This window comes from Pelodiscus sinensis, chromosome 17 (genome assembly GCF_052426305.1).
Source record: "Pelodiscus sinensis isolate ZL-2025 chromosome 17, ASM5242630v1, whole genome shotgun sequence".
In the NCBI taxonomy this organism is placed as follows: Eukaryota; Metazoa; Chordata; order Testudines; family Trionychidae; genus Pelodiscus; species Pelodiscus sinensis.
In genome coordinates this window covers 3,434,517-3,462,326 of record NC_143068.1, presented here as the reverse complement: position 1 = coordinate 3,462,326, position 27,810 = coordinate 3,434,517, and the positions used below count along the sequence as shown (strand labels likewise).

Sequence of the window (27,810 nt, the reverse complement as noted above, 5' to 3'; positions counted from 1 at the left end):
ACTGGGCTGGATGGGCCGTCGCTCTGGCCGTTCCGATCAGCCGTTCCGATGTTCTTAAGGGTTTTCCATCTCCACAGAGTGCTGACGTCACGTGCATGGAGACCCGGGTGGCCGGTGTGTTTGGAGGGTTAGTAACTGCCTGTGCGCGCATTAGAGATGTGAATGGGGAACCGGTTAGCCAGTTACCTGGTGAGTATCACCCTCACTGGAGCAGGAGCTGGAAACCCTTGCATGGGGCTGCTGCCTCCCTCCCCCCAAGGGGAGGCTGGCCACAGCAGCCCCACGCGCGGGGAGGCTGGGAGCTGCTGGTTCCTGCCGCTGGCCCTCCTACGTTTTAGCCAGTTAACTGACTAACCGTCCCTAGGGTGTGTAATATTCATGTCCCATCGATACCCGTGAGCGCCGGTGGGCAGTGGCGTTCTTACCAGCGTGGGTTAATTCGGAGAAGGAAGTTGAAAGGAGGCTCGTGTCTGCTGCAGTGGGACTGGGTGTCTGTAGGGTCCGCACGGAAGGGGCATCAGAAGGAGAGCCGTGGTGCTGGAGAGACCGGTGGTCTGAGCTGATCAGCAGAGGTGCGATGCTGAGCCAGAGGGTCCAGGCTGCGCTGCGTGTTCTTTGCCATTTAGTCTTTTGTCCGGCAATAACCCTGGAGGACAGGCTGGTTCTTCTCGGGGCCCTGCTGTCCCATAACTGACGCTGCCGAGATGCAGCCGGGAAGCTGTCCCAGCTGCAGCGGAGCGTCCGGGCTGTTAATAACCCGTCTCTGCAGGTGGGCAGCGGCCTCGCTTGGGGCCAGGATCACTGCACATCAGGCTGGACAGGAGATCCAGTGGCATCCTGCAGTGGCATCCGGGGGAGCTGAGCTGGGGCGTGGGTTAGGAAGCCCAGTCTGCTTCTGGCCAACAGTGCAAGCGCCTGGGGCTCACCAGCCCCTCCCCGGAGGCAGGGAAGGGGAAGGCTTTCGGCTGGTTTGAGAGAAGAGACCTGCCATTGCCCACAAGAGGGTCTAGTGCGACCCCAGACACCTGGGTTCCCAGGCAGCCCAGCGCTGCCGACTGGCCCCTTGCTCAGCACGTGGCTCAGTTGAAGCCGTTTGGCACCCGGCGAGTGCCGTGGAAAGCCATGGTGCCAGAGCGCATCTCCGAACCTTAGAGGCAGGAAGCCCTCAAGGGCTCCCCTGGCCAGGATTTCCGAATCTCGGCGTGTCCAACCCGTGGGACAGACGCCCCAGAGCTCCCCTGCCGCCTTGGAGAGCGGGCCCTGGCTCTTGTCATGGAACTCTGGCGAGGTCCCGATGGGCCGGAGCCCCTTGGGTGGCTGGCTGGGCCCACGCTTTGCTGGTAGCTCTGGCAGCCGTAGCGCTTAACGAGAACACGGGGCTCAGTTTTGCTGAACGAGCGTGCTGGAAAGAAGGCGCTTCCCTAGCAGCTTGATTCTTCCCAGGTCCTGAGCGTGCAGATCCTCTTGTCCCGGGCCGTGGCTTCTGGCTTGGGTCCAGGGCTTCCACGCAGAGGCAGACTCCAGCCCCCTGGACCAGCCACAGGAACCACAGAGTTGAACTGGCCTAGGTAGCACAATGGGCATGTAAGGAAGGGACTGGAGCTCTTTGCCCCCCGGTTCGTCCTGCACACGGGCTCACACCTACAGACCCAGCGCCAGCAGGGGAGGGGGAATCAGGGGAAGCATCAGAGGAGTCGGCATTGACACGACTACAGTGCGATTGGTCAAACGGGAACTAGATACATTCATGGAGGGTAGGTTCAGCATACTTATTAGCTAGGCTGGGCAGGGATGGGGACCCTGGCCTCTGTGTGTCAGAGACTGGGAATGGGCGACGGGGTGATCCCTGGATCCTTCCCGGTTCTGTTCGCTCCCTCTGGGGCACCTGGCCTTGGCTGCTGTCAGCAGACAGGACACAGGGCTAGATGGGCCTTTGGGGTGACCCTGTCTGGCCCTTCTTATGGGAACTGAGTTGCTAATGGCCATAGGTATCTGCCCATGCAGGGGTAAAGGTGTCCCTGCTTCTACTGCTGAGTGTGTTCAAATAGAAAAGCACAGAGTACTGAGTCAGACTGGCTGAAGGTGCTTCCAAGCGGGGGTATAAAATCCTGGTAAATAAGTTACCTGGTTAACCTATTTAAGGGGAGCAGGCAGGGGGCAGCTGCAGCAGCCCCCACTGATTAACTGGAACCAGTAAGTTAACTGGTTAACTTTTCACATCCCTACTTCCAAGAAGGCAGAGCAGAGTGTGGCAGAGAAGTCTTTGACACTTGCAATAAAATGAAAATGAAGAGAACTTGTCTGCAACCGTCCTGTTCTCAGGAGAAACAGCTATCCTACATTTCCACAACACCTCGTCATGAACCACCATTGGCCCCTGTGTGTTTGCCTGAAACCCAGAGTAATTTCTCGTTTCCCACGGTCTCTCGGGAAGGTTGACTCTACACTTGCAGCCAGCTACCCGCAAATGTTTCAATTTGTACTGAGCATGAAGCAGTGTAAGCTAGAAACTACCAAGCCCACCATAAGTTTTACAGACTAGGAGAGGAAAGAGAGGCTCTAAACTTGTCCAGATGTACAAGGCAGCGCGATGTACCGTCACCGTCTCTCTGGATCTATTTAATGACACAGAACTGGAACCCACAAGGCCAATAGAAGTGTGGTCTTAAAAGGTCTTTGAAGCAGGATGCAGGTAATCAAGTCGTTGAGATAATGTCCTTTCTGGTTGAAATGGCAAGAAACTGTTTTTTCTTTGTGATTCTTGAAAGAGAATTCTCTGAACTGTCATTCATGCTTAAATTCGACACTTTACGCCTAAGTTTAAACAAAGACATTAATTATCTAATCCATTACAAAGATAGCTTGCCCAATTATCACCTCTAATATAATTAGTTCACAGACATTTACCTTCCCCCCCACCCATCCCCTTTCGGTTGTGAAATGTGATTTGTCCTTTTCATATGTGTTCATTTTTTTAATTGTATCCTTTGGTATATATGGTTGTGACAATTTTCTTCCACTATTTGATCTGAGGAAGTGGGTCTGGCCCACAAAAGCTCATCATCTAATAAACCATCTTGTTAGTCTTTAAAGTGCTACAGAGTCCTGTATTTTGTTTCAGCTACACCAGACTAACATGGCTACATTTCTATCACTTTCCTTGGTGTGGACACTTGAGACTTTCAAGGGCGCATCTGCATTTGTTCCTACTTAATTGTTGTAACAAATCAGACAGGAACAGCTGCGACCCGAGAGATTGCCTGAAGAGTGAGAGAGATTGGCACATTGTGAGTTACCTTTGATGCATTTAACCACCAGAATCTTGTGGACGTTGCTGGTGGAGAAATAGCCAGGTCCTTCCCCAGCTGCAGAACAGCAGCTCGTCTGTGTTGTCAAGAGGCTCTGTGTCTTGGCTTATCAATGACTGGCAGGCTTTACGCTGCATGAGACAGAAGGCCATTGTTTCACTAATGCCATGTGTTTAAAAGGGACACTGCCTCAGATGCATAACTTTCCATTCTTGCTCTGAGACGCTCTGGGATTTCTGTCTCTCTTTGCGGGGTCCTCCTCTGAAAACAGCTGGCGCCTCTAAGACGGCCAGGTTCTGTGTCAGTTACACGCGCAGTGATTGTGTGGCTGAGTCCCCGCTCGCCACTGTCATCTCAGTAACTCAAGGTCCGTCTCCCTTGCAGTGAGACGCCTGCCACTGGCCGCCAGCTGGCTGAGGCTTGTGGGGCGAGGGTGGGGCAGAGCTTAGGCTGGGGCTGCAGTTGGAGCTCTGGGATCCTCCCACCTCAGCAGCTCCTAGAGCCGGCTCCAGCCCACAGCCGAACAGCCAGCAATGCGGCAGCTCTTAGCCCACGTGCAGCGACCCAGAGGCAGCTGGCAGCAGGTTTAGCTGCACTGGAGAAAGGCTCAGTCTGTCCCCTGGCACCCACTGCCGTCCCCTGCAGCTTCCCGCCGGCTCCCCAGGCGTGTTCTCTAGCAGGAGGAGATGGGCGCTGGGCTGGTGGCTCCTGCACTCAGCTGGGCTCAGGTGCAAGTCCGGGCTTGGGTGAACGGTACTTCCTCTTCCCTGCCCGCCACGTGGGGCTGTGTGACTTCTCCTCTGGCTGGAGGAAGCGCTGCCAACTCCCCTTCCCCCTGTACAGAGAGCTGCTCCCCCATCCACCCAGAGACACCCCTCACCTGGATCCCCACCCCACACCCCTGCTGAGCCCCAATACTGTTGAACCCAGACCCCCAACAAGCCCCCCATACTTAGATCCCCCATTCAGCTGCCTGTGCAACATTTCATCAGTAACTGACGCCCTGGGATTTTACATCCGGACTTGGCCCCCGAACAGTGGGGCTAGCCTCCCCTCCCGGGGTTCGGAAGAGGTAGCTGTTCTGGGTGTGGGTGGAGGAAAAGCCCTCGAACCAGTCCTGCCCTCTGAGCACAGAGCAGTACGAGGAGCCCCAAGGCCAATCCCTCGTGTGGCAAGCACAGGCACAGGCCCTCTGCAGTGGGGTCTGAACCACCGGTGCGGGAGTGAGCGGGCGGCCGCCCCGTGACCCGGCCCAGCCTGACTCTGCTTTCCTTTGCTCCTGCAGCTCGGACTGGGTGGAGCTGCTGGAGCCCCGCTCCGGGGAGCGAATGTACGTCAACCTGGCCACCGGGGAGTGCGGCTGGGAGCCCCCGCCCGAGCGCCGGGTCCGCCAGGCCGACCACACGCAGTGGTGGGAGCTCTTCGACCCAAACAGCAGCCGCTTCTACTACTACAACGCCACCTCCCGGCAGACGGTCTGGCACCGGCCCCAGGGCTGCGACATCGTGCCGCTGGCCCAGCTGCAGGCCAGGAAAGGCGCAGGGGGAAGCAGCCCCAGCCACAGGGCCCTGCCACAGGAGGGCGCGAGGAGCAGTGCAGAGAGGAGGCCAGACCCGGGAAGGTAGGAGTCCTGTGCTGCCCCGGAGCGAGGGCCCCGCCTGGGGAGAGGGCCGGCCAGCTGGCAGGGCTGCAAGGCCGGGGTTGGGTCTGAGGGGAGCGCGGGGGAATCCTTTGCTCCCCTTGTGGGGCACCTGGCTGCCCGGGGGAGCAGCTGCCAGGAAACGCTGAGCTGGTCGCAGCTGCCAGCTCCGGGGCCGGGGGCCGGGCGGGACCTAACCTGAGGGCCAAGCCGCTTGGGGGCTGGCAGGTCGCTTTCCTGCCGCCTGCCCAGGCCCTGCTCACAGCCTAGGGGCTGCCAGGGAGCAGGGCAGAGGTCACAGGCACAAGCCGGGGGGCTAGTAAGTTTCCTTCACTCCCAGGAACCCGTTTGGTGACAGGCAAGTTGGTTTCCTGTGGGGATCTGGCCAGTTCTCGCTCTGTGTCCCCTGGCCCGGCCCTGCGTCCCCCGGCCCGGCCCTGCATCCCTCTGCCCAGCCCTGTGTCTCTCTGCCGGCCCTGCATCCCGCTGCCCGGCCCTGCGTCCCCCGGCCCGGCCCTGCATCCCTTTGCCCAGCCCTGTGTCTCTCTGCCGGCCCTGCATCCCGCTGCCCGGCCCTGCGTCCCCCGGCCCGGCCCTGCATCCCTCTGCCCAGCCCTGTGTCTCTCTGCCGGCCCTGCATCCCGCTGCCCGGCCCTGCGTCCCCCGGCCCGGCCCTGCATCCCTTTGCCCAGCCCTGTGTCTCTCTGCCGGCCCTGCATCCCGCTGCCCGGCCCTGCGTCCCCCGGCCCGGCCCTGCATCCCTCTGCCCAGCCCTGTGTCTCTCTGCCGGCCCTGCATCCCGCTGCCCGGCCCTGCGTCCCCCGGCCCGGCCCTGCGTCCCTCTGCCCAGCCCTGTGTCTCTCTGCCGACCCTGCATCCCGCTGCCCAGCCCTGCGTCCCCCGGCCCGGCCCTGCATCCCACAGCCCGGCTCTGCGCCCCACTTCCTGGCCCTGCGTCCCCCGGCCCGGCCCTGCGTCCCCCGGCCCGGCCCTGCATCCCACGGCCCAGCCCTGCGCCCCACTTCCTGGCCCTGCGTCCCACAGCCCGGCCCTGCGTCCCTCTGCCCGGCCCTGCGTCCCTCTGCCCGGCTCTGCGCCCCACTTCCTGGCCCTGCGTCCCCCGGCCCGGCCCTGCGTCCCCCGGCCCGGCCCGGCCCGGCCCTGCATCCCACAGCCCAGCCCTGCGCCCCACTTCCTGGCCCCGCGTCCCACAGCCCGGCCCTGCGTCCCTCTGCCCGGCCCTGCGTCCCTCTGCCTGGCCCTGCGTCCAACGGCCCGGCCCTGCGTCCCACAGCCCGTCTCCCTGCTGTGCACCTGGTGCTCCTCACACACTGGGCGGGAAGAGACTGCCAAGGAGGCATGGCCGGCATGGCTCTTGGGCCCTGTGCTCGGGAGCGTGGAGAGACAGGCGGGCAAGTCCCCGCTTGCGAAGCAAGTCCTCTAGGACGTCTGGAGTGGCACTGGGAGCAGAGCCATGTCTCCTGACTCCTGGCTCAGTGTCATTCCCGTCGGCAGGCACAGGGCCGGCCTGGCAGGGTGTCCCCTCCCTGGGTGGCTGCACTAGCGGGTGGCGGCCGCACCATGTGGCAGGACATGCAGGGGAGGGAGCGGATATGGTCCAAGGGGCTTTTCCCTGCAAAATCCGGGACTTTTCCGTGAGCCGTGGGGTCGGCAGAGCTGGCAGTGCTGTCCCAGGTCCTCACAATCAGCCAGCCGGGCGCTTGGTCAGGGCCAGGGTTCCCCCCAAGATTTTCCACCCATGAGCGGAGTGAGAGAGCTGTGTCTGGTGCACCGGTATTGAGGGCGCGGGCGCCTGCTGGGACCCAGGGTCTTAACAAATCGAAGTATCTTCTCAACCTCTCCCTCTGCTGCCGTGTCTCCCCCCCCCCCCGTCTGCTCCCCTGGAGCCCATCTCTCACCTCCTGTGCTGTCCTGGCTCCTGTCCTTCTCACGCCCCTCAGCCCTCCTGGGACCTGCCCCTCCTCCCCATCCTCCTTGACCCCTGCACCTGCCCTTCCCTTCCCCCTGTGCCCACCCCCTTCCTGATCCCCTCTCCTAGCCCCTCTCTCTCCCCTCTGGCCACCCCTCTTCTCCGGGCACCCAGTGACACCGTCCCTCCCCTCCCTGTGTTTGCCCATCTGCTTCACCCCCACAATCCCCCGGGACCTGCACCTTCCCTTAGCCCTGCACCCTCCAGGTGCCTCCCCCTTCCCTCACTGTCCCTGCCCTCCCGACACCTGCCCCCCGTGCCCTCTTCCTCCTTGCTGCCCACCCCCTCACCACCCTCTGCCCCAGTTCGCCTCACGCCCCTCTCCACCCACACACACGACTTTCCTCGTGCCCATCTCTCTTCTCTGGACACCCACTGCTCCCCTCTTCTCTTCCTCCCCATTGGCCCTCGTCTCCTCTCCCAGCATCACCCTGTCCCCTCCCCTTTGCACCTCCACTGATAACTTCCCTCCCCTCTCCTCTCCTGCCCTTTTCCTCATTGTCTCCTCTTGCTCTCCCTCCCCTCCCCACCCCGGCATTTGTCTCTCTTCTACCCTGCCCCTTGGTGCCTTCCCTTTTCTTCTCATGCCCTGGGCCCCTCCTCTCCCCTCAGCACAAGCCCCTTCCTCTCCTCACCCCCCTTCTCCTTGGCTACGTTTACACGGGCATGATTTTCCGGAAATGCTTTTAACGGAAAAGTTTTCCGTTAAAAGCATTTTTGGAAAAGCGCGTCTAGATTGGCAGGACGCTCTTCCGGAAAAGCACTTTTTCTGGAAACGCGTCCGTGGCCAATGTAGACGCGCTTTTCCACAAAAATGCCCTGATAGTCATTTTCGCGATCGGGGCTTTTTTGCAGAAAACACTGCTGTGCTATCTACACTGGCCCTTTTCTGGAACAGTTTTCCAGAAAAAGACTTTTGCCCGAACGGGAGCAGCATAGTTTTTCCGGAAAAGCACTGATGATTTTACATTAGATCGTCAGTGCTTTTCCAGAAATTCAAGCGGCCAGTGTAGTCAGCTGGCAAGTTTTTCCGGAAAAGCAGCTGATTTTCCGGAATAACTTGCCAGTGTAGACACAGCCCTTAGGTCTCCCCCTGCCCCTTCCCTCACTTTCTGCCTTCGACGTGGGAAGCAGTTTGTGGGGTTGGAGCTGGGCTGTGACACTATTTTCAGTACTGTGGTCCCCAGCCCCTGCTGCTCCTGGGGAGACTGCGTGCCGGGACTGGAGCAGAGGCTTCCCTGGGTGCTATTTTCAGTACCACGGTCCCAGTCTCTGTGGGTGGCCCCGGCTCCAGCTGGAGTAAAGCAGCAGCCGCACAAGCCCCATTCCAGCTGGGGCAGTCTCAGCGCACGTGCGCTGGCACCAGGTGGAGCAAAAGGGCAGCTGACCACTGCCAGGAACCCACCAGGCTGCCAGCTGCTGCCACCCCCACCACTCACCCTCCGTTCCAGCAGGAAGGGGAATGGTGAATGCTGCTGTGCAGCTCTTAAAATGACATGGGCGGTCCTAACATTTGCAGTGCGCGGCCGCGCAGGCACATAGCTCAGAGGAAACGCTGGTCAGGGCCTTGCCTAAAACCGCATTTCCTGGGGCAAAACTCCTGTTGTGCCCTGCCTAGACTGAAATCACTGGGCCAAAAGCTGGGGACTCGGCGCTAGCCCTCCTAAACACGCGGGCTGCACAGTCTGGCTGGCTCTGCTGGCCAGCTCACCAGCACCTTCCTCTCACACGCCCAGCTCTGGGGCAAGGCCAGTGGGCGTGGGCCTCTTGCAGCCCAGCCAAGCCAAGCACAAGGGTGGCCTTGTTTCCCATTTCAGCTGCTCTGGGGTGTCTGGCCCCTTCCACTGAGCCGGCCCTTCCCCTTCTCTTTCATTGCCTTGGAGTAGCCTAGGGCAGGGCTCTGTGCTGTTGTGGGGCAGCCATGGGGAAGTGCTGCAGCTCTGATGGGGGCTGCGGCTCAGGGACCTTCTGCTGATCCCCAGGCGTGGCCCCGATGGAGAGTCTCTGGCACTGCCCTCCTGGCGACGGCTGATGGTCCGATGGGGTAGCTAGCAGCCTGCACAAAGCCTGCTGAAAGGTGCCCCAACCCTCCGGGCCAGGCTGCACTCCAGAGCCAGCTGCTCTCGGCATGCAGAGAGCAGGCTGGCCCCGGCTGCCCCTCGCCTCCGTGCTGCAGCTGCCTTGGGTCTGTGGCTGGGCACTTTGCAGGTCTCGTGTGCATCCGGTGAGCAGGGCTCTGGGCCCAAAGCCCCTCGAGAAGGGGCCCTCTCCTGTGCTGCAGACCCCCTGGCTCTGCTGAGAGTCACTCACTCAGGGCTGCAGAGCCCAGCCGGAGTCCAGGGAGCCGCGCTGGAAGGGCCGGACGCTGGCCTCCGGCAGGCGGGTTCCAGGAGAGGGACGTCCCTGTGTCCCAGGCAGTGACGTGCGCCTGCCCCTCCTTGGGACTGCACCCCGGGGAAGCAGCGTCTGGGGCTCCAGAGTAGGCACTGGGGGGAGGCTAGGAAAGGCCTGGCCAGTGTCCTGCAAGGGGGCCGCCCAGGGCCGCACTGCACGTGGGCACAGACTGGATGTTGCCGTGTGAGCCCTGGGCCGGAGCTCGCCGCAGGCCCTGGCCCCAGTGGCCAGGAGGATTCCCTGCAAACGCCACACGGCTCAGGAGCAGCCGGCCTGGTGCTGGCCCAAGCCCGGTGCTGCTGGCAGACGCAGCCCGTGCCCAGCTGGCATTGCCTGGCACCCCGCTGGCACGGAGCCTCTCAAGCAATTGCCAGCGTGACCCAGAGCCGCCCGCGCTCCCGCCGGACACCACACAAGCGTCTTCGCCCTGCGCCCTCGCAAGAGCCCTGGGATGCGCTGCTGGCAGTCGCGTGCGGCACCAGAGACATATTTGCACCCAAGAGAGTGAGGCCTTGACCCCCAGAAACAGCGCAGGGGGTTGCTCGGCTTCCCTGCTGCCCTCTGCCCTGCATGTGGCTACGTGGGTCTCAGCGAGCCCGGTGAGTTCTCCTTGTCCAGCCCAGCTCCGGTCAGGGCCCCGAGCCTGCCCAGCTGCCCCAGCGTCCCTGCGAGGAGCAGCTCGGCCGGCAAAGCCAAGTAGGAGCCACGCTGGCGGCAAGGGGCCTGGAGGAGGAGACAGCGCTGGGCCCCAGGCGGCTGCAGTCAGGTGCAGGGGCTGCACATGGGCTCCACTGCCCGGCGCGGGGAAGGCTGGAGGGGGCCTGTCTCCGCCACTTCCCTCACTGCCCAGGGAGGGGGCTGAGGGAGAGGAGAGACCCGGGGCCAGGACTTACACCCTGAGAGGGTGAGGCTGCCCTGGAGGGAGCCAGGCGGCCGGAGGGCTCTGCCCCAGGGGTGAGCGTGAGCTGTGTCGGGCTCCAGCAGCCTGGCAGGAGCGGGAGGCCGGTGCTGAGCAGGAGGAAGGCAGGGCTGCCTCTGGAGAGGCCCCAGCAGGGGCTGGGGTGGCTCTGCCACAGAAGGAAACGCTGCCCAGGCCACGGGGAGCTGCCCCCTCCGGCTGGCACCGCAGTGACTCGTCCTGCACGCAGGGGAGACGGAACTCCGGCTGGGCGCTGCCCCCGGCCCGGGGGGGTGCCTGTTGGGGGCGTTGGGTTGTTCTCACCCCTAGTGAGCTCTCAGCTTGCCAAGCCCCCGCCCTGCCTCCTGGGGCGCCCAGCCTGGGGAGCTCAGACCCAGAGGGGCACAGCTGGGCCTGACGAGCCTCCGGACCGCTCACTGGGCGGGGTCGTCCCGCTAATGAAGTCCAGCTCCCAGGGCCCTGCCAGCCCCGCACCTCTGGGATTCTCCGACTCTCCCAAGCTCCGGAGCCAGGGCAATTCCTGGGCCAGGGAGTTGTTTGAGACGTAAACACCCACCGAGCCCCGACGTCAGCGAGTCCCCTCGGGGGGACGTTGTTGGGAGGGTTGAGCGGGGTGCCATGCACAAGCCTTTCTCCCACAAACACCGCTGGCACCAAACAGGCACACCTAAAACAACCGTTGAATATTGAAAAGCCAGCTTTCTAAATTGCATGCGAGACACCCCCTCCCCCGCGCCATGCTAGGCCTCCGCGGCCGGCGGGCTCAGCTCGTCCTGGCGCGAGACTCCCCCTCGCTCCGCGGCCGGCGGGTTCAGCTCGTCCTGGCGCGAGACTCCCCCTCGCTCCGCGGCCGGCGGGTTCAGCTCGTCCTGGCGCGAGACTCCCCCTCGCTCCGCGGCCGGCGGGCTCTGCTCCTTCTGGCGCGAGACTCCCCCTCGCTCCGCGGCCGGCGGGCTCAGCTCCTTCTGGCGCGAGACTCCCCCTCGCTCCGCGGCCGGCGGGTTCAGCTCGTCCTGGCGCGAGACTCCCCCTCGCTCCGCGGCCGGCGGGCTCTGCTCCTTCTGGCGCGAGACTCCCCCTCGCTCCGCGGTCGGCGGGTTCAGCTCGTCCTGGCGCGAGACTCCCCCTCGCTCCGCGGCCGGCGGGCTCAGCTCGTCCTGGCGCGAGACTCCCCCTCGCTCCGCGGCCGGCGGGCTCAGCTCGTCCTGGCGCGAGACTCCCCCTCGCTCCGCGGCCGGCGGGCTCAGCTCGTCCTGGCGCGAGACTCCCCCTCGCTCCGTGGCCGGCGGGTTCAGCTCGTCCTGGCGCGAGACTCCCCCTCGCTCCGCGGTCGGCGGGTTCAGCTCGTCCTGGCGCGAGACTCCCCCTCGCTCCGCGGCCGGCGGGCTCAGCTCGTCCTGGCGCGAGACTCCCCCTCGCTCCCCAGCCAGCGGGTTCAGCTCGTCCTGGCGCGAGACTCCCCCTCGCTCCGCGGCCGGCGGGCTCAGCTCGTCCTGGCGCGAGACTCCCCCTCGCTCCGCGGCCGGCGGGCTCAGCTCGTCCTGGCGCGAGACTCCCCCTCGCTCCGCGGCCGGCGGGTTCAGCTCGTCCTGGCGCGAGACTCCCCCTCGCTCCGCGGCCGGCGGGCTCAGCTCGTCCTGGCGCGAGACTCCCCCTCGCTCCGCGGTCGGCGGGTTCAGCTCGTCCTGGCGCGAGACTCCCCCTCGCTCCGCGGCCGGCGGGCTCAGCTCGTCCTGGCGCGAGACTCCCCCTCGCTCCCCAGCCAGCGGGTTCAGCTCGTCCTGGCGCGAGACTCCCCCTCGCTCCGCGGCCGGCGGGCTCAGCTCGTCCTGGCGCGAGACTCCCCCTCGCTCCGCGGTCGGCAGGCTCAGCTCCTCCTGGCGCGAGACTCCCCCTCGCTCCGCGGCCGGCGGGCTCAGCTCGTCCTGGCGCGAGACTCCCCCTCGCTCCGCGGTCGGCAGGCTCAGCTCCTCCTGGCGCGAGACTCCCCCTCGCTCCGCTGCCGGCGGGCTCAGCTCCTCCTGGCGCGAGACTCCCCCTCGCTCCGCGGCCGGCGGGTTCAGCTCGTCCTGGCGCGAGACTCCCCCTCGCTCCGCGGTCGGCGGGTTCAGCTCATCCTGGCGCGAGACTCCCCCTCGCTCCGCGGCCGGCGGGCTCAGCTCGTCCTGGCGCGAGACTCCCCCTCGCTCCGCGGCCGGCGGGCTCTGCTCCTTCTGGCGCGAGACTCCCCCTCGCTCCGCGGCCGGCGGGCTCAGCTCGTCCTGGCGCGAGACTCCCCCTCGCTCCGCGGCCGGCGGGCTCTGCTCGTCCTGGCGCGAGACTCCCCCTCGCTCCGCGGCCGGCGGGCTCTGCTCGTCCTGGCGCGAGACTCCCCTCGCTCCGCGGTCGGCGGGCTCAGCTCGTCCTGGCGCGAGACTCCCCCTCGCTCCGCGGCCGGCGGGCTCAGCTCGTCCTGGCGCGAGACTCCCCCTCGCTCCGCGGCCGGCGGGCTCAGCTCGTCCTGGCGCGAGACTCCCCCTCGCTCCGCGGCCGGCGGGCTCAGCTCCTCCTGGCGCGAGACTCCCCCTCGCTCCGCGGCCGGCGGGCTCAGCTCCTCCTGGCGCGAGACTCCCCCTCGCTCCGCGGCCGGCGGGCTCAGCTCCTCCTGGCGCGAGACTCCCCCTCGCTCCGCGGTCGGCGGGCTCAGCTCGTCCTGGCGCGAGACTCCCCCTCGCTCCGCGGTCGGCGGGCTCAGCTCGTCCTGGCGCGAGACTCCCCCTCGCTCCGCGGCCGGCGGGCTCAGCTCCTCCTGGCGCGAGACTCCCCCTCGCTCCGCGGCCGGCGGGTTCAGCTCGTCCTGGCGCGAGACTCCCCCTCGCTCCGCGGCCGGCGGGCTCTGCTCCTTCTGGCGCGAGACTCCCCCTCGCTCCGCGGCCGGCGGGCTCAGCTCCTTCTGGCGCGAGACTCCCCCTCGCTCCGCGGCCGGCGGGCTCAGCTCGTCCTGGCGCGAGACTCCCCCTCGCTCCGCGGCCGGCGGGCTCAGCTCGTCCTGGCGCGAGACTCCCCCTCGCTCCGCGGCCGGCGGGCTCAGCTCCTCCTGGCGCGAGACTCCCCCTCGCTCCGCGGCCGGCGGGCTCAGCTCGTCCTGGCGCGAGACTCCCCCTCGCTCCGCGGCCGGCGGGCTCAGCTCGTCCTGGCGCGAGACTCCCCCTCGCTCCGCGGCCGGCGGGCTCAGCTCCTCCTGGCGCGAGACTCCCCCTCGCTCCGCGGCCGGCGGGCTCAGCTCCTCCTGGCGCGGGACTCCCCCTCGCTCCGCGGCCGGCGGGCTCAGCTCGTCCTGGCGCGAGACTCCCCCTCGCTCCGCGGCCGGCGGGCTCAGCTCCTCCTGGCGCGAGACTCCCCCTCGCTCCGCGGCCGGCGGGTTCAGCTCCTCCTGGCGCGAGACTCCCCCTCGCTCCGCGGTCGGCGGGTTCAGCTCGTCCTGGCGCGAGACTCCCCCTCGCTCCGCGGCCGGCGGGCTCAGCTCGTCCTGGCGCGAGACTCCCCCTCGCTCCGCGGCCGGCGGGCTCTGCTCCTTCTGGCGCGAGACTCCCCCTCGCTCCGCGGCCGGCGGGCTCAGCTCGTCCTGGCGCGAGACTCCCCCTCGCTCCGCGGCCGGCGGGCTCTGCTCGTCCTGGCGCGAGACTCCCCCTCGCTCCGCGGCCGGCGGGCTCTGCTCGTCCTGGCGCGAGACTCCCCCTCGCTCCGCGGTCGGCGGGCTCAGCTCGTCCTGGCGCGAGACTCCCCCTCGCTCCGCGGTCGGCGGGCTCAGCTCGTCCTGGCGCGAGACTCCCCCTCGCTCCGCGGTCGGCGGGCTCAGCTCCTCCTGGCGCGAGACTCCCCCTCGCTCCGCTGCCGGCGGGTTCAGCTCGTCCTGGCGCGAGACTCCCCCTCGCTCCGCGGCCGGCGGGTTCAGCTCGTCCTGGCGCGAGACTCCCCCTCGCTCCGCGGCCGGCGGGCTCTGCTCCTTCTGGCGCGAGACTCCCCCTCGCTCCGCGGCCGGCGGGCTCTGCTCCTTCTGGCGCGAGACTCCCCCTCGCTCCGCGGCCGGCGGGCTCAGCTCCTCCTGGCGCGAGACTCCCCCTCGCTCCGCGGCCGGCGGGTTCAGCTCCTCCTGGCGCGAGACTCCCCCTCGCTCCGCGGCCGGCGGGTTCAGCTCCTCCTGGCGCGAGACTCCCCCTCGCTCCGCGGCCGGCGGGCTCAGCTCGTCCTGGCGCGAGACTCCCCCTCGCTCCGCGGCCGGCGGGCTCAGCTCGTCCTGGCGCGAGACTCCCCCTCGCTCCGCGGCCGGCGGGCTCAGCTCCTCCTGGCGCGAGACTCCCCCTCGCTCCGCGGCCGGCGGGCTCAGCTCCTCCTGGCGCGAGACTCCCCCTCGCTCCGCGGTCGGCGGGCTCAGCTCCTCCTGGCGCGAGACTCCCCCTCGCTCCGCGGTCGGCGGGCTCAGCTCGTCCTGGCGCGAGACTCCCCCTCGCTCCGCGGCCGGCGGGCTCAGCTCCTCCTGGCGCGAGACTCCCCCTCGCTCCGCGGCCGGCGGGTTCAGCTCGTCCTGGCGCGAGACTCCCCCTCGCTCCGCGGCCGGCGGGCTCTGCTCCTTCTGGCGCGAGACTCCCCCTCGCTCCGCGGCCGGCGGGCTCAGCTCCTTCTGGCGCGAGACTCCCCCTCGCTCCGCGGCCGGCGGGCTCAGCTCGTCCTGGCGCGAGACTCCCCCTCGCTCCGCGGCCGGCGGGCTCAGCTCGTCCTGGCGCGAGACTCCCCCTCGCTCCGCGGCCGGCGGGCTCAGCTCCTCCTGGCGCGAGACTCCCCCTCGCTCCGCGGCCGGCGGGCTCAGCTCGTCCTGGCGCGAGACTCCCCCTCGCTCCGCGGCCGGCGGGCTCAGCTCGTCCTGGCGCGAGGCTCCCCCTCGCTCCGCGGCCGGCGGGCTCAGCTCCTCCTGGCGCGAGACTCCCCCTCGCTCCGCGGCCGGCGGGCTCAGCTCGTCCTGGCGCGAGACTCCTCCTCGCTCCGCGGCCGGCGGGCTCAGCTCGTCCTGGCGCGAGACTCCCCCTCGCTCCGCAGCCGGCGGGCTCAACTCGCATGCCGTGCACAAGAGCCGGCGCGCTGGATGTGTCGGCCTGCTGCAAACGGAGGGAGCACGCCAGGCGGGGCTGGCAGCGTCGGCGGGAAGAGGCGGGCCGGCGTAGGGATGTCGGAGCGGCACCGTTTAACCGGGCAGTCGACGAGCAGGAGCAGGGTGCGGACGTGAGCCATTGGCTCTAGAACTGGCGTCAGGCTCTGGCGGCTCTGTGCTCGCTGGGGGCTCCGCGTGGCTGAGGCAGGCACTGAAGGCTCGTGAGAGCCCCGGGGAGCCCGTAAGCTGCATCCCCAGAGGCAGACAGGGAGAAACGTGGCTACTGGCGAGGGGCCAGGGCCGTCGTGGGGGGGGTGTTACCCGGGGACCTGGCGATTTCAAAGGGCCCGGGGCTCCGGCCACCCCACTTTTACTGTGGTCACAGCGGTGGCTGGAGCTGCAGGCCCTTTCAATACAACCAGAGCCCCGTGCGCCAGTCCCAGTGCTGAGGACGGGCTGGGGGAGCCACGCGCTCTGCCCCTCTGCCCAAGGCCCTGTTCCTTCCGGGGCCTGGAGTCGTGGCCCCCACAGTGGCCAGGGCCTGGCAAAGCCTGTGGCCCGCCCTGCAGGGGGCGTTTCTGCCTGTCATCAAGTAGGCAAATGGGAAGGCTCTGGGATGAGCAAGCGCCTCCAGATCTACCTCCCCCCCAGGCCCAGCAGGTCTCGGGGCCGGACAGCGCAGCCCAGGGCCTGTGAAACGCCGCGTGCTTCCCGCTCAGTCCCTCTCTCACCAAGGGCCCAGCAGCCCGCCCTGCGGGGGCCGCGAGGGGCTGGGTGTGGCAGCACGCGGATGCAGCGCTTCCTTTACAGTCGATGCCCCTTGGCCACGTGCCACGGGCCCGCTCTGCTTCGGTGGGTGGAACCGCTGGGGTCGTGGGAGCAAAGTCCTTCCCGTTTCCGATGCCCTCACGTTTCCGGGGAGCCGGGGGCAGGGCGGGGGGCCCCACAGAAGGGGTCCCTGTAGAAGCACAGACCCATGGCTCCTGCCCTGCCACTGTGGCTAGCAGGACGCTGCTCCCGGGTCAGACACGCGCCCTTCTGCCGGGCAGCGGGAAAGTGAACCCGGATTCCTGGGAGGACGAGTGAGCCCCTGGCCTCGCTTACAGCTGGGGGGCGCTGGGCAGGGGTGGGGAAATCCCCCAACTCAGCCTCCCCAGCCCCTGCCAGGCGTCGACAGCTGGAGGACGGCGGCGGAACCTATGGAGAACGTTTCTGCCTCTGGCTCCCGTGGAAAAGCCTTGAGATGAGCTCGGCTGCAGGAAGGGACGCGGCCGGTAGCCCCAGAGCCCCGTGGCAGGAGGCTGCTCTGTGACCGTCCCAGGCCAAGGGCAGCCCCTCTCAGACCCAGGCCAGGCACTTTCTGGAGCAGCCCTGTGGCTCGGCCGGCTCCCGCCCACACCGGATGCAGCCGGCTGTGTTCTGAGCCAGGGCTTCCTCTTCCCTGGAAAAACAACCCGACATGCAGCTCAGCCCAGATAACTGGGGACTGGTCCGGGCTGCAGCACTGCGGGTGGCAGCAGCCTCCTGCTCAGCGCTCCGGCTGCAGGGCCACCCCCGCCCCTGCCCGGCTCCGGAATCCAGAGACCCCGGCCTGGGGCACTGCCACAGCTCAGCTGTTGGCGTCTGCCACTCGCCCGGCTCCGACGCTGCTGAGCCCCTGGCCCTGGGCGGGTCGGGCAGCCTGCAACCCAGCCTGGCAGGGCACCGGGAAGCCTCAGCCCTGCCCCACATGGCGCCCGGGGCAGGGTTTCCAGCAGCGGGCTCTGCCCAGGCCCAGCCGACCCCGAACTGAGCTGGGCAGTGCGGCTCTTTGCATGGGCTCGCTGCGCTTCCCTCGACGTCCTCCTGCAGCTACCAGGGCTCATCAGCTTCCTGGCCCTGCTTGTCCCAGACTCACACAAAGGGCAGCTGGTTCCCCTCCCCCCGCAGCTCCCTCAGAAACTGTTGCTGCCTCCTGGCTCTAGCGGGTTGGTCTGGGAGGGTCTTTGCACTTCCTGCACTGCAGGCTGCCTGGGTGCGTGTGCACGGGGTGTTTGGGGGTGTGTGCAGGGTGTATAAGGGTGTGCGTGCAGGGTTTGTGTGCGTGTGATGAGGGTATGGGGTGCACACGGCATGTGTGGGTGCATGCGGTGAGGGTACGTGTGGGCTGTGCATGGTGATGGTGCATGGGTGCACACAGCCTGTGGGGGTGCAGGATTTGTGTGCACTGTGATGGTGCATGCAGGGTTTGTGTACATGGTGATGGTGCGTGGTGGTCGTGCAGGGTTTGAGTGCATGGCAATGGTGCCTGCAGAGTTTGTGTGCGCGGTGATGGTGTGTGCAGGGTTCGTGTGCACGGTGATGGTGTGGGCAGGGTTAATGTGCGCGGCGATGGTGTGTGCAGGGTTCGTGTGCGCAGCGATGGTGTGTGCAGGGTTCGTGTGCGCGGCGATGGTGTGTGCAGGGTTCGTGTGCGCGGCGATGGTGTGTGCAGGGTTCGTGTGCGTGGCGATGGTGTGTGCAGGGTTCGTGTGCGCGGCGATGGTGTGTGCAGGGTTCGTGTGCGCGGCGATGGTGTGTGCAGGGTTCGTGTGCGCGGCGATGGTGTGTGCAGGGTTTGTGTGCGCGGCAGTGGTGCGGGCAGGGTTTGTGTGCGCGGCGGTGGTGCGTGCTGGGTTCGTGTGCGCGGCAGTGGTGCGGGCAGGGTTTGTGTGCGCGGCAGTGGTGCGGGCAGGGTTTGTGTGCGCGGCGGTGGTGCGTGCTGGGTTCGTGTGCGCGGCAGTGGTGTGGGCAGGGTTCGTGTGCGTGGCAGTGGTGCGGGCAGGGTTCGTGTGCGCGGCGGTGGTGCGTGCTGGGTTCGTGTGCGCGGCGGTGGTGCGGGCAGGGTTCGTGTGCGCGGCGGTGGCGTGGGCAGGGTTCGTGTGCGTGGCGATGGTGCGGGTAGGGTTCGTGTGCGCGGCGGTGGCGTGGGCAGGGTTCGTGTGCGCGGCGGTGGTGCGGGCAGGGTTCGTGTGCGCGGCGGTGGCGTGGGCAGGGTTCGTGTGCGCGGCGGTGGCGTGGGCAGGGTTCGTGTGCGCGGCGGTGGCGTGGGGAGGGTTCGTGTGTGCGGCGGTGGTGCGTGCAGGGTTCGTGCTCCTGGGGCTCGTGGCACAGCGAGGGAGAGCGGGAACACGTCACAGCCTGGCAGCTCAGCACAGGGCCGTAGAAGGAGCTCAGGCTAGTAAGCCCAACCCCCTACTCAAGCCAGGCCTTGAAAACCTCCAGGGATGGAGATTCCACCCCTCCCTGGGGATCCCATCCCGTGCTGCACCCCCCCTCCTCGGGAAATAGTTTGTCCTAATCGCCAACACATTGAGCCCATTGCGCCTCGTTCTGCCATCCGCCCCCCCGAGAACAGCCTCAGAGGGGAGACAGACTCAACCGGAGTCCAGCGGCGCCTTAAAGACCAGCCCCTTTCTTTGGGCTGCAGTGGCAGCTTCACTTTGGCAGGAATTTACAGCTACAGCCAGCGACGGGAGCCTTCAAGCACGATGGGGAGAGTGTGCTCACGAGGCTAGTCAGGCAGGGTGGGTCCTCACACCGCGAGGGGCATGGTATGTCCCTGCTCACGAGGCTAGTCAGGCAGGGTGGGTCCTCACACCGCGAGGGTAGTGGTATGTCCCTGCTCACGAGGCTAGTCAGGCAGGGTGGGTCCTTACACCGCGAGGGGCGTGGTATGTCCCTGCTCACGAGGCTAGTCAGGCAGGGTGGGTCCTCACACCGCGAGGGGCGTGGTATGTCCCTGCTCACGAGGCTAGTCAGGCAGGGTGGGTCCTCACACCGCGAGGGTAGTGGTATGTCCCTGCTCACGAGGCTAGTCAGGCAGGGTGGGTCCTCACACCGCGAGGGGCGTGGTATGTCCCTGCTCACGAGGCTAGTCAGGCAGGGTGGGTCCTCACACCGCGAGGGTAGTGGTATGTCCCTGCTCACGAGGCTAGTCAGGCAGGGTGGGTCCTTACACCGCGAGGGGCGTGGTATGTCCCTGCTCACGAGGCTAGTCAGGCAGGGTGGGTCCTCACACCGCGAGGGGCGTGGTATGTCCCTGCTCACGAGGCTAGTCAGGCAGGGTGGGTCCTCACACCGCGAGGGTAGTGGTATGTCCCTGCTCAGGAGGCTAGTCAGGCAGGGTGGGTCCTCACACCGCGAGGGTAGTGGTATGTCCCTGCTCAGGAGGCTAGTCAGGCAGGGTGGGTCCTCACACCGCGAGGGGCGTGGTATGTCCCTGCTCACGAGGCTAGTCAGGCAGGGTGGGTCCTCACACCGCGAGGGTAGTGGTATGTCCCTGCTCACGAGGCTAGTCAGGCAGGGTGGGTCCTCACACCGCGAGGGGCGTGGTATGTCCCTGCTCACGAGGCTAGTCAGGCAGGGTGGGTCCTCACACCGCGAGGGGCGTGGTATGTCCCTGCTCAGGAGGCTAGTCAGGCAGGGTGGGTCCTTACACCGCGAGGGTAGTGGTATGTCCCTGCTCAGGAGGCTAGTCAGGCAGGGTGGGTCCTCACACCGCGAGGGTAGTGGTATGTCCCTGCTCACGAGGCTAGTCAGGCAGGGTGGGTCCTCACACCGCGAGGGTAGTGGTATGTCCCTGCTCACGAGGCTAGTCAGGCAGGGTGGGTCCTCACACCGCGAGGGTAGTGGTATGTCCCTGCTCAGGAGGCTAGTCAGGCAGGGTGGGTCCTCACACCGCGAGGGTAGTGGTATGTCCCTGCTCATGAGGCTAGTCAGGCAGGGTGGGTCCTCACACCGCGAGGGGCGTGGTATGTCCCTGCTCAGGAGGCTAGTCAGGCAGGGTGGGTCCTCACACCGCGAGGGGCGTGGTATGTCCCTGCTCAGGAGGCTAGTCAGGCAGGGTGGGTCCTCACACCGCGAGGGGCGTGGTATGTCCCTGCTCACGAAGCTAGTCAGGCAGGGTGGGTCCTCACACCGCGAGGGTAGTGGTATGTCCCTGCTCAGGAGGCTAGTCAGGCAGGGTGGGTCCTCACACCGCGAGGGGCGTGGTATGTCCCTGCTCATGAGGCTAGTCAGGCAGGGTGGGTCCTCACACCGCGAGGGGCGTGGTATGTCCCTGCTCAGGAGGCTAGTCAGGCAGGGTGGGTCCTCACACCGCGAGGGGCGTGGTATGTCCCTGCTCAGGAGGCTAGTCAGGCAGGGTGGACGTGGCCCACTCCCACCAGTCGAGGAGAAGGTAAGATACCCATCCTAGAGGATCAAAATTACTGTTTGTAATGAGCTGGCCAGTCCCCGTCGCGGTTCAGAGCCAGGCTGTTGGGGCCAAGCTTGCACATGGATTCTAGCTCAGCAGTTCTGTGCTGCCTTCTGTTTCTGGAGGTGTTTGCACAATTTTCAGGTGTGTTACTGACTATCCCGGGTGTGTTACTGACTGTTGACTTGCTCTCCTGTTGGGTTTTGGATGTTACCGTTCTTGATGTCTGATTGGTGTCTGTCTGTTCCTTGGCACGAGACTGTCTGGTGTGGCCAGTCCACATGGCTGAGGAACACTGCCAGCCCTTGAGGACAGCTGTCATTCTAGTGCACGTGCAGGCGATGAGCCCTTGAGGGTGTACTGGTGAGATCCTGTGATGGTGTTGCTTGTGTAGCTCTATGGACAGACCTAGCAAGGGGGTTTGTTGCAGGGGGAGGTTCCTGGGTGAGCGTTTCTGTGGCGGGGTAATGAGTTGGGGGCTGTCTGTTGGGGAGGACCGGCCTGGCTGCCGAGGCCTGTGAGAGCGAGGGATGGTTGTCTAGGACGGGTTGTAGGTCCTTGTGCTGTGTTGGAGAGGCTTTAGCTGGGGGCTGTAGGCCAGTGGCATTCTGTGACTTTCTTTGTTGGGTCTGTCCTGTAGTAGGTGACTCCTGGGTACCTGCCTGGCTCTGTCATTCTGTTTCTCCACTTCCCCAGGCGAGTGTTGTTGTTTTAACAACCTGTGATAGAGACCCTGTCGGCGTTTGTCGTTGGCTGTGGGATTGGAGCAAATCTGGTTGTGTTTTAAGGCTTGGCTGTAGACAATGGATCATGCGATGAGCGTTCCCTATAAACTGTGTACTTCCGCAGCTTCTCAGGAGAAATTCAAATGCCACCCAGCTGATTAGCAGAGCACCCACAGCCAGGTTGGTTGTTTCTATCGGGGATGCCCATTCACGCATGGCTCAGTGCACATAAAAGAATTTATTCTGCACATGGATGGAAAAGATTAAAGGAACATTGTGTGTGATGTGTCCTGGATGGAGCTAGAGGCATGTAGGTCAGAATGTTGGTCAGTAGGTTTCCAGTGTAGTGTGACCATCTCTTACTTGCCCTGTGGTTCCAGGAAGTGGATGTCTTATGTGGTCTAGTGCAGGCTGAGGTTGATGGTGGGGTGGAAGTTGTTGAAATCCTGGTGGAATTCTTCCAGGGTCTCCTTCCTGGGGGTCCGTATGCTGAAGCTGTTGTCGGTGTAGTGCAAGGAGAGGGGTGGCGCTAGGGAATGGGAGCTGAGGAAGTGTTGTTCTAGGTCAGCCAGAAGCATGTTGGAGAACTGTGGGGCCATGTGGGTTCCCAGAACGGTGCTGCTGACCTGAAAGTATAGATCATCCCCAAATTGGACATGGTTGTGAAAGAGCACAAAGTCCCAGAGCTCAGCAGCCAGCTAGGCTGGGACATCTTCGGGGATACGGTTCCTGGCGGCTTGTCGTCCATCCTCGTGTGGAATGTCGGTGCAGAGTTTCTGTCCACGGACTAGGATGGTATTCCTGGAAGATTGCCAGTTTGTAGTTTCCTCAGGAAGTCTGTGGTGTCTCAGGACCAGTCAGTCCTGCTGTGAGTGCCAGTGCCTGAGGTCCAGCCACTCTGCATCCTCTCTGGAACCCGTCTTCCGGGAGCTGAGGCTGCTCTCAAATCCCCGCTCGTTCTTCTGCAGTCTAAGCAAACCCAGATCCCTCGGCCTCTCCTCATAGGTCACGTGCTCCAGCCTCCTAATCATTTTTGTGCCTTCTGCTGGACCCTCTTCAATGCGTCCACATCCTTTCTGCAGTGAGGGGCCCAGAACTGGACACAATACTCCAGATGTGGCCGCACCAGAGCCGAATAATCACTTCTCTAGACCTGCTGGCAATGCTCCTCCTAATGCACCCTAATATGCCATTAGCCTTCTTGGCTACAAGGACACCCTGTTGACTCCTATCCAGCTTCTCATCCACTGGAACCCCCAGCTCCTTTTCTGCAGAACTGCAAGTTAGCCAGTCGGTCCCCAGCCTGTAACAATGCTTGGGATTCTTCCGTCCCAAGTGCAGGACTGTGCACTTGTCCTTGTTGAACCTGATCAGCCTTCTTGTGGCCCAATCCTGCAATTTGTCTAGGTCACTCTGGACCCTATCCCTGCCCTCCAAAGTATCCCAGCTTAGTGTCATCCGCAAACTTGCTGAGGGTGCAATCCATCCACCCTAACCCTAACCCCCCCCCCCCGATCTGAGTTGTGCTCATTTGCACAAACACTCTGATGACCCTAAGTAATCCCTGTGTGTTTCTCTGCCTCCAGGGACACGCCGACTCGCTGGCAGCCTGCACCAGGCACGAGAGCGGCCATGCTGGTCAAAGTGAACGGTGTCAGACACGTACAGGAGTCCCAGAGTCCTGCAGAAGCCACCGGCCAGAACCCTCTGCTGTCCAGCCCCGTCCAACATGCCCCGGCCCAGAGACCAGCTGCCGCCAAGCCGGCCCCTCCGGCCGAGACCTCGGTGCAGGTTAAAGAGACAGAAGCGGGCGGGCTCTGTGGGGTGCGGGGGAGTGGCGCTCCTTGCCACGTGCCACCACAGAGCGAAACGGGGACCCCGCAGCCTGCCTCTCGCAAGCAGGCGTCTCCAGCGCCCATCTACGACGAGCCCTCGCTGGACTCCCCAGTCTATGACGAGCCTCCCGTGGATATGGACACTGGACATGCGGCATCTCCACAAGTATCACCAAGCAATAGCATCTGTAAGCTGCTCCAGCCAGCCCGATTACTGCAGCGCCCAGGGCAGCCACAGCAGCCCCACGCTGGGAAAAGGCCTGGGCCAAACCTTTCCAGCACCGAGTACAGCCCTGCTGGGAGGGAGTACATTAAACACATGGTCAATGTGGAGCATTCAGCCAAACTGCTTCCCGGCTCGGGGGCGGGGGTGGGGGCCGAGAGCCGGGCTAAGCCACAGCCTGCGCTGCTTTCTTCCGACAGCGTCAGGCAGTCCTGCCGGGCCCTGGAAGCCAATGCTCTGAAGCACCTGGAGGCCCAGCGAAGCCGCCAGAGCAGCCCCCCGGCTCAGGAGTACCCGACTGCTGTAAGTCAGCAGGATTCCGGCTACTCCACCGGCCCCTCGCCGAGCTTGCGGAAGAGGAGGGGGCGGAGACTGGGGGCAGGCCAGGGCAGACCTGGCTCTGTGGGCAGCAGCAGTGAGCTCAGTGCTTTGAACGAGAAGTTGCTGGCAGAGATGCGTGCCGTGGTGGGGAAATCGGCAGCCTGCAGGGGAAGCAAAGCAAGCCTAGAGCCCAGCCTGGTGGAAGGCCCCCCCCCGCCAGGCAGCAGCAAGGTCCGGTTTCAGTCAGACCCCCTGAAGCCAGGTGCCCTCCAGCGCTCCAGGGACGACGTGACATCGAGCAGCCGGTCCCTGTTCAGACCGGGACTGGAGAGGAGGGAGAGCTGCTCGAACGACCTGGCGCCGCAGCAGGATGTCGGGAGGTCCAAGAGGGCCTATGAGAAAACAGACTCTTTGGAAAAGAATGGGGTGAACCAAACAAGTTTGGCTTCAGATGCGGCGCGAGCATCATCTCAGGTACGTCCCGGTGGCTACTGCACTTAGATCGCCGGTGCTGGCTCTAGCCCAAGTGCACGGGGCTGCCTGCTGGCGGGTCTGTACCTGGGCGCTGGTGCTGGGAGAGTAAACCACCCTCTGCAGGGCAGCTTGGGAAGTGGAGGATCCTGTTTCAAAGCAATAGGTGGGAATTAAGGAAGGCAAAGCAGATTTGGACCAGTTGTGTCACCCTGAATGTGGCTGCTTGACTTGATTTCCTGGTTTGTATTGTGGTGTCCTGGGCCAGGGCCATTGGGCTCTGTTTGGTGCAAATCCAGAAGAGCAATGGGTCCCGCCCCCAGGAGCAGGCAGGCCAAGACACGTGGGAACAGGGGCTATCTACTGGCAAGTGCAAGGAAACAGAGATGATCTTGGTTAGCATCGTGGGCAGCAGCCTGGGCCCGTGTGGTGCCCAGCTGCTAGCAGGTGCTCTGTGAGCCTCATGGCCAGGGCGGGATTCGCTGGGGGCATGGAGGGTGCGGACAGGGCAGCAGTGGAGGAGGCAGGAAGTGGCGGAGGGGTTCAGAGCTGACATCTTGCGGCGGTGGTGGCTGGAAGCCCCGGGCCCATTGAATCGCTGGGTCCCCTTGCCCACAAGGGCGGATGGTTGTGAGTGGAGGAGTGAAGACCATGCACCAGTGTTGATGTGGCCGTGGCTTGGAGGCTGCGGGAGCCGAGGGGAAGCGCACGCAGCCCAGAAACCCGCCTAGCCTGGAAGGCTGCCGCCAGCCTGGGTATGAGGCTGAGCTGGCCCAAGCCCTGCCCGGGTGCAGTGACGTGGCTCCTGCAGGGGCACGGAGGGTCTGTGGGTCGTGCAGTGGGGAGGAGGCGCTTGGAAGGGTGTGCACTGGTTGTGGGGCACCGAGGAGCAGGGGGTGCGAGTGCCTTGCCTAGGCTGCGGCGGGTGCGGTGTCGGAGCTGGGCACGAGGGGAGGACAGGGGCTTGCAGGAGGATGGAAGAATCCACGTGGCTCCGTGGAGGCCTGGCCAGTGCCGGCGAGCAGGGCTGGTGAGGCCGGGGGTAGGGACTGGGCCCTGGCTGGCTCGCCTGACCATTGCTGGGAACGGGCTCCAGCTGCAGGGCTGCCGCAGCGGGGCAGAGGGCATTGGGAGCAGGGCTCCGGTGCGGAGCCGAGGGGGCGGGCGGAACTGCGGGGCGATAAGGAGCCCGGAGCCCGGCCCTGCTCCCCTTGCTGCAGCACAGCAGGGCTGGGAGCAGCATTCGGAGCCCGGAGGGGTGGGGCAGGAGCTGTGCTCCTGCTCTCAGGGTGCCCCATGGGCCAGCTGGCCAGAGAAATTCTGGCTCCCCAGTGAGTGGGGGCTGGCCGAGGAGCCGGGGCTGGGCTGTGGGTGGGGGCTGGGCTGGCAGCCAGGAGCGGGGGCTGGGCGAGGAGCTGGGAGTGGGGGCTGGGCAGTGCTTGAGCAAGGTGCCAGGGGTGGGGCTGGGCTGCAGCCAGGAGTGGGGGCTGGGTGAGGAGCTAGGGGTGGGGGCTGGGCTGGCAGCCAGGAGCAGGGGCTGGGCGAGGAGCTGGGAGTGGGGGTAGGGCAGGGCTTGAGGGAGGTGCCAGGGGTGGGGCTGGGCGAGGAGCGGGGGCTGGGCGAGGAGCGGGGGCTGGCAGCTGGGAGCGGGGGCTGGGGCGAGGAGCGGGGCTGGGTGAGGAGCGGGGGCTGGCAGCTGGGAGCGGGGGCTGGGCGAGGAGCGGGGGGGGCGAGGAGCGGGGCTGGGCGAGGAGCGGGGGCTGGCAGCCGGGAGCGGGGGCTGGCCGAGGATCCGGGGCTGGGCTGTGGGTGGGGGCTGGGCGAGGAGCGGGGGCTGGCAGCTGGGAGCGGGGGCTGGGGCGAGGAGCGGGGCTGGGCGAGGAGCGGGGGGTGGGGGCTGGCAGCTGGGAGCGGGGGCTGGGCGAGGAGCGGGGCTGGGCGAGGAGCGGGGGCTGGCAGCTGGGAGCGGGGGGGGCGAGGAGCGGGGCTGGGCGAGGAGCGGGGGCTGGCAGCTGGGAGCGGGGGCTGGGCGGGGGGGGCGAGGAGCGGGGCTGGGCGAGGAGCGGGGGCTGGCAGCTGGGAGCGGGGGGGGCTGGAGGAGGGGGGCTGGGCGGGGCTGGGCTGGCAGGAGCGGGGGCTGGGCGAGGAGCGGGGGCTGGCAGCCGGGAGCGGGGGCTGGGCGAGGAGCGGGGGCTGGCAGCCGGGAGCGGGGGCTGGGTGAGGAGCGGGGCTGGGCGAGGAGCGGGGGCTGGCAGCCAGGAGCGGGGGCTGGGTGAGGAGCGGGGCTGGGCGAGGAGCTGTCCGTGGGTCAGAGCCCAGCCAGGCCGCATCCAGCCGCGTGTGCTGTGCTCACAAGGCTGGGCCCTGCAGGGCAGGCAGCCGATGCTGGTAACTGCCCCGCTCAGATCCCACGTCTCTTCTCCTTGCAGCCTGGGACGCTGGTGTCGGAGCCCACGCCACTGCCGGCCTGCCCGGGCCAGCGCTTTCCCTGCCCCGCGCTGCGGCAGCCCCTCTCCCCCAGCAGCATGGCAGCCTGGGCTTCCCAGAACCTGAACCTGCACACGCAGGGCCTCTTCCGCCGCCGGCTGTCCCTCGCCACCATGCTCTCCTGGAGCGGCGGCCCCATCAGGAAGCCGATGCTGGTCGCCAGCAGCCACGCCGGGAGGAAGGAAGCCTGCGAGCTGTTCAGACTGGTGCAGATCTACATGGGCGACCGCCAGGCCCGCCTGGACCGAGACCAGGTGGCTCTGCTCGCAGTCACCAAGTGCTGGAGCACGCAGGGCCTGCGGGACGAGCTCTACATGCAGCTGATCAGACAGACCACGGACAACGGGTGCTACCGCAGCCTGGCCGGGGGCTGGGAACTCCTGGCCATCAGTCTGGCCTTTTTTTCCCCATCGCCCAAGTTTCAGTCTTACCTGGAAGGTTACATCTACGGCCATCTCGACCAGACCAACGACGGCACCAGTAAGTCCACGGGCACCGCTGAGCGGCTCTGCACTGGGCCACTGCCGGCCCCGGTAATTGAGCTGCCGCTGGGCAGCACCTGGCCGTTTGGGCAGCATCCGGGAGACGCACCAAGGCGTCGTCCACACAGCTGGCCCGCCGTGGCTGCAGCCCTGTCCGCTGTCCGTGCAGCTGCCCTGGGTCGGAGGAGACAGCTCTGCTCTGGCCTAATTAAACCACCCCCATGGGCAACCTGAGCTACGGCAGCGGCAGAGTGTCTCCACTGCCACGGGGCTGGCCACACCGGCGCTTTTGTCGGTGAAACTTACGTCGCTCAACCGGGGATTTTCACACCCCGACTGACAAAAGGGCTCGTGTAGACACAGCCGCATGCTGGGGTGAATGTGGAGCAACTCCCCTGGATTGCAGATTTCCACTGGGGTCTCTGATGTGGAATTTGGTCTGTCCTCTGAGGGAGGGGCTGAGGGATATTAACGACTGGCGAGAGCTGGTGCAGCTGGCACCGCCGCCCCTCAGCATCTCCCCCATTCCGGGGGCTCCCGGAGAGTCTGAGCCCCAGGGCTAGCAAGGAAGGGTTTCTGGGCCCATCAGCAGTGCTCTGAGCGACCTGCCCGCTCACAAGCCCCAGGCCAGCGTGACAGCCGGGCGCGGTTCTGGGCACGCGGAGGCGCGTAA

The 27,810-nt window shown here is 65.7% G+C and overlaps 1 protein-coding gene across 1 annotated transcript in view; it reads left to right on the top strand.

Moving 5' to 3' along the window:
- The window catches only part of LOC102457791 (rho GTPase-activating protein 39-like), a 67,902-nt gene that overhangs the window by 20,925 nt on the left and 19,167 nt on the right, over positions 1 to 27,810 (top strand). Inside the window, exons 2-4 of the mRNA XM_075901474.2 lie at positions 4,594 to 4,929; positions 22,905 to 24,171; positions 26,598 to 27,135. Of these exons, the coding sequence (XP_075757589.2) occupies positions 4,594 to 4,929; positions 22,905 to 24,171; positions 26,598 to 27,135 (2,141 nt within the window). The remainder of the gene's footprint in view (positions 1 to 4,593; positions 4,930 to 22,904; positions 24,172 to 26,597; positions 27,136 to 27,810) is intronic.